Here is a 9,939-nt window from a genome sequence, read left to right as displayed (position 1 = left end):
GATCCCAGGCCCTAAGAAGACTTTCCACATCAAGCAGATGTTCACCTGCACATCCGCTAATGTGGTATACTGTATCCGCTGTTCCCGTTGTGGCCTCCTCTACATCAGGGAAACCAAGCGGAGGCTTGGGGACTGCTTTGTGGAACACCTACTCTCAGTTCGCACCAAACAACTGCACCTCCCAATCGCGAACCATTTCAACTCCCCCTCCCACTCCTTAGACGACATGTCCATCCTGGGCCTCCTGCACTGCCACAACGATGCCACCTGAAGGTTGCAGGAACAGCACCTCGTATTTCGCTTGGGAACCCTGCAGCCCAATGGTATCAATGTGGACTTCACGAGCTTCAAAATCTCACCTCCCCTGACCGCATCCCAAAACCAGCCCAGCTCGTCCCCGCCTCCCTAACCACTCCTCCCACCTCAAGCCCCACCCCCATCTCCTACCTTCTAACCTCATCCCGCCTCCCTGACCTGTCCGTCCTCCCTGGACTGACCTATCCCCTCCCTAACTCCCCACCTACACTCACTTTTACTGGCTCCATCCCCGCCTCTTTGACCTGTCTGTCTCCTCTCCACCTATCTTCTCCTTTATCCATTTTCTATCCACCTCACACTCTCTCCCTATTTATTTCAGAATCCCCTTCCCCTCCCCCATTTCTGAAGAAGGGTCTAGACCCGAAATGTCAGCTTTCCTGCTCCTCTGATGCTGCTTGGCCTGCTGTGTTCATCCAGCTCTACACCTTGTTATCTCAGATTCTCCAGCATCGGTAGTTCCTACTATCTCAGGCTAAAGTATTGGATGTTCTGGAGGTGGTTGCTCTCCTGCGTGTGGTCAAGTCACTATTCATGCATTGTTTTGCAGATGCAGCTTCCTTAGTAAATACAGTCATGGTGTTATTTCAGTTACCCTTTCGAAAGAATAAATACAAGTTTTATCCTGAAACAGTGTAGATGGATTTTTTTCTAGAATTGGCAGCTTGTACATAGCAAGTTTTCCTTCAACTCAGCTTGGTCTTAGCTGATATCCCTCTAACTGAACGGAATAAAATAATAAGCTCTTCAAGCCTGTCATTGTTTAAAACAATAGCAACAGGGATAATTTCTAAGGAGCTTTGTTTTTAAACAAAGCTCTTGTCTCTGTTGTCCGCAATAAACTTTCAGTGACCTATTTTAAAGATACCACCCTGGGTACGACCACACAATTTAAAATAAATCCTGTTTTCTACAATCCTTCAAAACGTAGGTCTTGTGAGCAGTATTAAATATAAAATGACTTCATAACAGTGTCAGTAACTTGTTGGAGTGAAACGAAGTGTTCAACAAAGTTGTCTTCCAAAAAAATGCTGCAGGTACAGCCAGCTTCCTACTCTTAAGCACACTGTGACATTCAGTACTTATTTCCAAGTCTGAGATCAATTGGTTTCAGAGTGACAGCAAGTGCCTCTTTTATCCACCTGATCCTTTTGAAGTAGGTTTTCAGCCAAACTCTGATTAAAATTGATAAAATGTGCTAATATAAATTGCATGCATAAAATGTAGGTGTTCTGAAGTGCAAGTCTGGGCTTGAATTTGTAAGTGCTGAATTATAAATCAACAATTTCATCTGCACAACTTTTTGCGGCAGCTGAGTGTGATGAGACATGTAATTGTTGGCAATCAATTGCTTTAAACCCTCAGGATCTTTTGCGTTTATGTTGCAAACTTACATGCATCAGTGCTTAGGCTACTGTGTCATCAACTGTTTAGACACTCTGTTGGCAATGGATCCCTTTTGTTTCATTTTTTTCATTCATTAATCGAATGCGGTTGTTGCTGGCTAGGGACCATTTATTGCCCATCCCTAATTGCCCACATTGCTGTGGGTCTGGAGTCACATGTAGGCCAGACCAGGTAAGGATGGCAGTTTCCTTCCCTAAAGGACAATAGTGAACCAGATGGATTTTTCCAACAATTGACAATGGATTCACGGTCGTCATTGGATTCTTCATTCCAGATATTTTTATTGAATTCAAAATCCACCATCTGCCGTGGTGGGATTTGAGCCTGGCCCCCAGAACATTATCTGGGTCTTTGGATTATCAATCCAGCGATAATACCAGTAAGCCATTGCCTCGTCATATGGACAGACATGCTTTACCTTCGGATTTTGGCTCATGAGGTAGATACACACTTGCAACGTGACTGCATTGGAGGACCTATTTATCTCTAGTCTTCAAACCACCCCCGCTGGCTGTCAAATCTTGGAGCAAGCTCTGTGTATTTGTGTCATGATGCAGTCTGTATGGAGCTAACAGCAGGTCCATTCATATGCTATCCTGCATCTATCTCTACATTGCTTAATTTTCACCTTCATGTGATCTAGAAAATGGTTTTTTGGCATTGGGGTGGTAACACAAGAAACGTTGAAGTTTCAATACCTAATAAAGCTGGCTGTGGACCATAACTATTCTCCTTTAGAATTTGGCCTCCAGATTAGGTTAAGTGGAGGTGGATGGAAAATGGATTCACTTCTTTGTCGTCACTGCCAATACTGTGTTTGAAACTGAGCTGGTAGTAGAAAATGGGACAAAATTTGTGGTATATCTGACCATGGCTCCTCACAGTAAACATACTAATCTGCTTCAGGAAATTATTCCGTTATGAGTTGTTCAGAAATTATTGTAATCTTGGATAGTGGAAGGCAAGAATGCCTATGACCAATTTCACTGATCTATTTTAATCTTTAGAAGGCTTCTGAAGATGAGCAAGTCTCACTGCTTCAGGCTGGTATAATTTATTCTGTACTACACTGCATAAGACATTATCAAAAAATGATTTGGATACAAGCTGAGCAAGTGTAAAGTTGCATTTGTTTTTTCTTTAAATCCTGCTTTGAATGTGGAGCAGAACAGTATAATGAAGCATCAGTTTAAATGTACTGAGTGACACATCAATTAAATGTACGGTGGCATGTTACAGTTATGCGGGTTCAGAATTGTTATGAAAACATGCATTATGTTGCATGTTGTAATCTGGAGCTATTGGTAGTGATTGTAGAGGCTTCAACAGCCTTTCCATGGCTGACCACGAATCTCTCCCACATTTCTCGTTTGCTTTTGGAATGTGTTGGAAGGATTTGGAGATTACCATTCAATTTGATTGGCTGTGTTATGAAAGCACTATTTTTGGCTGCCAAGTCCTCGGGTGGGACTTAAGCTCAGAGGCAGGGGCAGTACCTGCTACACCAAGAGATTTCTATAAATACATGCTGTAATGCAAATCATCTGTATTGTGTGCAGATTTCCATTCTTTCACATCTGACTCTCTGCTCCTATGATGCTGCTTGGCCTGCTGTGTTCATCCAGCCCTGCACCTTGTTGTCTCCTATTTAAATTGCTTGTTCCTAGGTATCTGCCAATTAATTATTAAACAGGGGATTCAAACCAGTATTTGTTGTAGTCTGGAACTCGTGGACCCTGATTTTAAAAAGAATTGCCTCCTTTGTTCACTCAAAACCTTGAATATTGCATAAGGCTTTTGGCTAATGTTACACCCTTGAGCAACAATTGAACTTTGTATAGTCAAGAGGAAATTTCTCTTCTTAAATAGCTTCCTTAGGTAATGAATGCCTGGAGAAAATATTAAGCAAATTCAGGCCCTATAGGTTTGGCAGAATCAACAGATTGGAAGGGTGCGATGGAAGGCTGAGCCTGTGATCTTGGAAAAGGGACAGCGTAGACTGCCAGTTGTACAAGGGGATTGTGGAAGTAGGAAAGAGAAATCTTCAAGAATGAACTTATGGGTAGAAAGAAATGCCTGAAGAAGGAGTGACAATTAATGAACATTTTGACTTCCTTTTTATGGAAAAGGGTCACAATCTAAGTAGCGAGTGTGAGGCTGTATATAGTCATTGCATCAATGAGTGAAGGTATACAAGAGAATTGCTGCAATCTTTCAGTTTTCTGATAGTCTTACCAATGATCCATAGTTGAGAGGCAGAAGTTGAGTGGTGGATGTTGAGTTCATATTCTGCCTAGCTTGCACAGTTATGCTGTATCTGAAGCAAAGTGTCTGCCTTTTCAATTTCACTATTGAGGTAGTATTTGGGAATTTACCCCATTAAGGACTTTCTTCTTCCCGCTACGTGTGCGTGCGCACGCACACATTTCCTGACCTAAGTGCAGTGTTTGGCAGAACAACCACGCTACTGTGCTCAAATGGCAGCAGCTAGAATTTTGTTCTCCATGTAATTAGGAGGGTAATGTTGCATTAGAATTTTTCTAAAGCCATTGCAGAAATAGATATGAGACCAATTCAGTGAGATGGCATAATAGTAAGAATTTAGAGTTTGCAGGATAACCACTGGCCGTCATCTCCAAACGAGCTTGATCTTTTTGTTGTTTATGGCACACTTTCAGGGAGAGTTTCATGTATTAATGGTTACCCGGTGTTTGGATTACATTGCAATAATCCTCCTATTAATAGGAAATTGTGCTGTACGTGGAAAGTTAAATTGAAAGGTTCATTTACTTCTGGGTCTTCATTATTAATTTGAGAATTGCACTGGTGGTATTAGTATAGATTTCTATTCACAATTTAATTTTATGCACCCATTGTGTGCTGATTTGTTAGTTGACTTTGAGGCACAAAATTAATGCCAATAAATAAAGAGATATGAATTGGTTTTTGAGCAACAATTGTAATTCATTTCTGTTCACCTAATGTCGCGTTGCAGCTTACCACCTTATGCTTATGGCAAAAAATTCATTTAAAATAAACTTTAGTTCTGTTATATTCACATTTTAGAGGCATTCAGAAGTTTTGAACCTTGATGCATCTGTTAACACTCACCTGGGCCTTGAACCCTGCTCCTCACAACTGTCTCCCTGATTTTGACCCATGGGTCATTGTATTTAAGACTTAGCTTTTTTGATTTAGGTCTGCATTGTAACTGGGCTTTCAAACTTGACAGTTGACCAAATATTTTAGTGAGCTTTGGATAAAATAATTGTCTCAGGTAATGTTGCTTAAATTCTACATGGCATATGTTTCTGTGCTGGGAAAGATAATTTTTCAAAGAAAACTTCTGTTCCATCTGGACAACAACTTGTGTGTATCATATTACAACAGTTCATATTCCAGACCACTAAATCTCCAAAAGCATTCCACGTGAGAAAATGTGGTCAATAGAGTAGTTGGAGGAAGGGGAAATGGTTGCAGAGAGTCCTTACAATGTATGCTTTGAGAGACTTAACGACGGTTAGGAGCCAGTTACATTATTCAGAGAGGCTGAAGGCAAGAGTTTCAACGTGCTGATTGAGTGACTTAAAGTCATTAATTATATTATATATGCAAATTATAGTTTGGAGTTGGACAGTTTGTAATGTACACTGAAGGCCAGTTCCATGACTTAGGTTTTTTTAAGCCTGGTATCTAGGTGTACTGGTCATGCTAAATACTCCTCAAATGGTGTGTACTTTATAGGTTCATTAGACTTGACTAAACATTTGGTAGATGGTACTGTAAGCCTCCTTGTCTATTATGTGTCTTTTAAAGACTTGATTTTATACTGGGAAATGTCATCAAACTTTCACAGGAAGTTCATGCATAATCCTGATTTTTTTGAAAAAACTGCATACATTATGTTGGATGTTGGAGTGCTGGGCAAATTAACATGTAATTTTAATAAAGTCTTCATTCTGGGATTGGCTAGAATACGTGATTCTTACGATAATATGCCTGTATGCCACTTACACCTAAGCATACTTCTGAGGACGAAGGCTCAGGCCCAGGTTCAGGTACCCTCACTTGAGAGGTGTGAACTAATGTAATTGAACAGGTTGATTAAAAATGATCTATCATTTGCACCTTTCTACTTCGTGTTTTGCATTAAAAGCCCATTAGTCTAGTGTAAATATCTGAAATGATTAAAGAATGCATAGAAGATGACCTAATTTAAAAGCCATCAGGCAGTACTTAAGTTGTTGCCTTGGCTCCATCATGTATGTTTTCAGTAGTAATTCACAGTTGCTATGGACAATGGATGTATGCATTGCGTTCTGGTGATTATGAAAACATAGAGGAGTAACTGAGTATCAGTTTGGAAGTAATCATCAAAGGAATGCTGAGTAGTTTGGAGAAACATTAGAATTATGAAGACTTGTGTAAGCATTAGAGAAAACAGTTATATAGATCCATACAGACATTAGAATATCCCACCTACTAGCCTCATCCCGCCCCCTTGACCTGTCCGTCCTCCCTGGACTGACTTATCCCCTCCCTAACTCCCCACTTACACTCACCTTTACTGGCTTCACCCCCGCCTCTTTGACCTGTCTGTCTCCTCTCCACCTATCTTCTCCTTTATCCATCTTCTATCTGCCTCCCCCTCTCTCCCTATTTATTTCAGAATCCCCTTCCCCTCCCCATTTCTGAAGAAGGGTCTAGGCCTGAAACATCAGCTTTCCTGCTTCTCTGATGCTGCTTGGCCTGCTGTGTTCATCCAGCTCTACACCTTGTTATCTCAGATTCTCCAGCATCGGTAGTTCCTACTATCTCTGAGACATTAGAATGTGTTTGGTTTTAATTTTTTTTCTAATTAAGCTGTTCAGAGATTGTAATACACAACTCTGAAGCAAGTGGGATTTGAACCCAGTTCTCCTGGCTCCGAGATAAAGCCACTACAACTGCGCCACAAGAACACAATGTATTTGCTAATTGGAAACCATAATGTAAATCAGCTGATTCCTTATTGCCATACACATCCACCATTTGACTATTACAATACCCCTTTTGTTGGACTGTCATTTCCAAACCTTTCCCAAGCATCCTTTTCAGTCTCATTTGTCCTCTTCTCCATAACGTTCTACTTCAACCTCTCCACTTCTGTCCAATCTTAATCCATCTCTAAAGATTTTTCTTTTGCCAAGCTTTTACCATATTCCTGGTCTGTTTCTTCCTAGTTTGTGCCTTTGGGAATTTTCTGTTTAAATTAAACATGATGTGGTTTGAAGCTGTTGATTAAAGTTAAGCAATTTAAATAGGAATAGCACAGCTGACATTTATTCATTTAAACTGTAAGTATTTTAAATTAATTGACTTTGAATTAAGGGGAGAATAAGGATAAATGGTTGTGGTGCATTGACACATCCATAGTTTGCTGCTCCTTCATGTTGGATGGCAACAACTTTATTTTCCATAATTCAACCCTCCTGAATTATTTAAATATGTTTATTAAATTTTTTGAAAAAATTTTTTTGACTATCCCAAATGTGAAGTTTGGAAAGATCTGAGTATTTTGCTGGATGAGGCCAGAGATGAGTCATGGAGTAATACAGCGTAGAAACAGGCTCTTCAGCCCACCATGTCTATGGCAATCAATGAACTCCACTCTACACTAATCCCGTTTACCTGCGTTTGGACCACAGCCTACTGTGCTCTGTTTTTAAGTACTCATCCAGATACTGCTTAAATGTTGTGACGTTACCTGCCTCCTCCACAGTCTCAGGCAGCATGTTCCATATATCAACTACCCCCAGATGAATTTTTTATTCTGAGATCTTTAAACCACATGCTCACCACCTTAAAATGTGTGCCCTTTGGCCCTAGACATGTCTGTCATGGGGAAGAGGTTCTCGCAATCTACTTTGTGCGCAATCTACTTTGTGCCTCATAATTTTGTGTACCTCAAATTAGATCCCCCGCCTTCTCCTCTCCAGGGAAAACAAACCCAGCCAATCCACTGTCTCCTCATAACTGAGGTTTTTTTTTTAAACCCGCATCATGTCCTGGTGAATCTCCTCTGCACCCTGTCCAGTGCAATCACGTCCTTTCAATAATGTTTTATAAAATTGTACCAACACTTGCTTCTACATTCTGCGCCCTGGCTAAAGAAGGCAAGCATCCCATGTGCTGCCTCTTCCACTGTCTATCTGTATTGACACCTTTAGAGATCTATGGACTTTTGCACCAAGGTCCTGTTGTTCCTCGGTACCCCATAGAAACCTCCCATTCCTTGTGTATGTCCTTCCCTTGTTAGCCCTCCTAAAATATATTTTTCGCACTTACTTAGGTTAAATTCCATCTGCTATTACTGCTGGTCAATATCAGACTGTAGCTAAGACCTTCCTGCTCATAATCAACAGCACCAATTTTCGTGTCATCTGCAAACTTACTCATTACATTTGCCGCATGCACATCCAAGTCATTAATGTACATAAATAGCAAGGGTCCCAGCAACGATCCCTGTGGCAGACTGCTGTCATAGGCTTCCAATCATGAACGCAACCCTCCACTATCAACGCTTGTCTCCTATTTGCAAGCTAACTTTGGATCCAGTTTGCTAACTTTCCATTGGGCCCTATGGACTCTCACCTTTTGGGCCAATCTTTCATGTGGGACCTTGGCAAAGGCCTTACTGAAGTCCATGTAAACCACATCAACTGCACTCCCTCAGCAATATATTTAGATACCTTTTCAAAAAACTCAATTTAGTTAGTTGGATAGACTCTCCCTCTAACAAATCCGTGCTGACTATCTTTGATCAATCCCTGACTTGCCAAGTATTGATTAATCCTGCTTTCAGAATTTTTTCAATAATTTCGCTACCACTGACATCAAAGTAACTGGTCTGTAATTACCTGACCTCTCCCTGCTCCCTGCATCTTGAACAAAGGAACTGCATTAGCTATCCTCCAGTCATCTGGCATTTCACCTGTAGCCAGCAAAGTATTAAATATATGTTGTTCGAAAGGTGCCAAGAACTTGCTTTCAGATATGCATTGCTGTAAAGGCACTTTTTAATCGCTCGATACTAATGAGATTCCTCTTATATAAGCAAAAATTCAAAACTCCCGATGCTACTGGTTACAGGATATCTTTAGTAACGATAATCAAAAGTAGTTCAGTATGCATATACCCAAATAAATGATTTCATTTTAGAAATCTGTAACACTCTAAAAGATGATGTGAAAGATATTGCACTTTTCTCTCATGGAAATCTATGGCCTCACAGTTCCTCTGTTTCACTTCATGCAGTTGATTGCTTGCTATTTACTACCAGAATCTCAATTTGTCCATGTTGTAAAGCAGTCCCCTCACTCCAGTATGATAGTGGTTAATCTTGGTTAAATTTTGGTGGTCGTAGGTTGCCTGGAAGTTATAAGGTTTCTTCCACCCATAATTGTAGTTTTAAAAGATAATAGTTTGTAATCCCCACTCACTTACGCATTTTTCCCATGAAAATGTTGTTCGCAAGAAAGATTTTACAAATTTTGTTTTTTTTTCCTTAAATCTTCTGCTTATTAATAAATGCTCTTTCTTTCAACAGGCCAGATATAAGCAAAGCCTGGATCCAACAGTGGATGAAGTTAAAAAACTTTGCACGTCCCTGAGACGCAATGCTAAAGAAGAGCGTGTGCTTTTCCATTACAATGGACATGGAGTGCCAAGACCGACAGTGAATGGCGAAATCTGGGTGTTCAATAAGGTAACCAATATTTTTGTATAGTTTATCACACTTGTATTGAATGCTAGTAATATCATAGAATCCCTACATTGTGGAAGCGGGCCATTTGGCCCATCGACTCTGCACTGACCCTCTGAAGAGCATCTCACTCACACCCACCTGTAACTCTGCATTTCCCATGGCTCATCCATTAGAACTGTCTGTCTGGGAGGAAGCTAACGTGTGTGATTTCTGCAATGAGGCATTCACACTTCTGGAACATCTGCAAATCCACATGGAGACAAACCCTTGCAGTGTGACATGTACCAGAATTGTTTCACGTACTCTTCCTTGTTTTGGCCACGTGCTGACAACTCAACACAAACTTGGAGGCAGGTCACCTGCTTCCACTGATCTGAGATTTGTTTACCCTCCAGAGCTTACACAGGAGAACTGATATTATAAAGCAATGTTTGTCCCAGCAATGTTTGTCCCAGCAATGTTTGTCCCAG

General features: G+C 40.7%; 1 protein-coding gene across 1 annotated transcript in view; it reads left to right on the top strand.

The window, feature by feature from the left end:
- rptor (regulatory associated protein of MTOR, complex 1) overlaps nt 1-9,939 on the top strand; it is a 362,931-nt gene that overhangs the window by 89,187 nt on the left and 263,805 nt on the right. Inside the window, exon 4 of the mRNA XM_048611098.1 lies at nt 9,311-9,469. Coding sequence (XP_048467055.1) covers nt 9,311-9,469 — 159 coding nt within the window. The remainder of the gene's footprint in view (nt 1-9,310; nt 9,470-9,939) is intronic.

This window comes from Rhincodon typus, chromosome 23 (assembly GCF_021869965.1).
Source record: "Rhincodon typus isolate 14 chromosome 23, sRhiTyp1.1, whole genome shotgun sequence".
In the NCBI taxonomy this organism is placed as follows: Eukaryota; Metazoa; Chordata; class Chondrichthyes; order Orectolobiformes; family Rhincodontidae; genus Rhincodon; species Rhincodon typus.
This window is presented reverse-complemented; position numbering and strand designations above follow the sequence as displayed.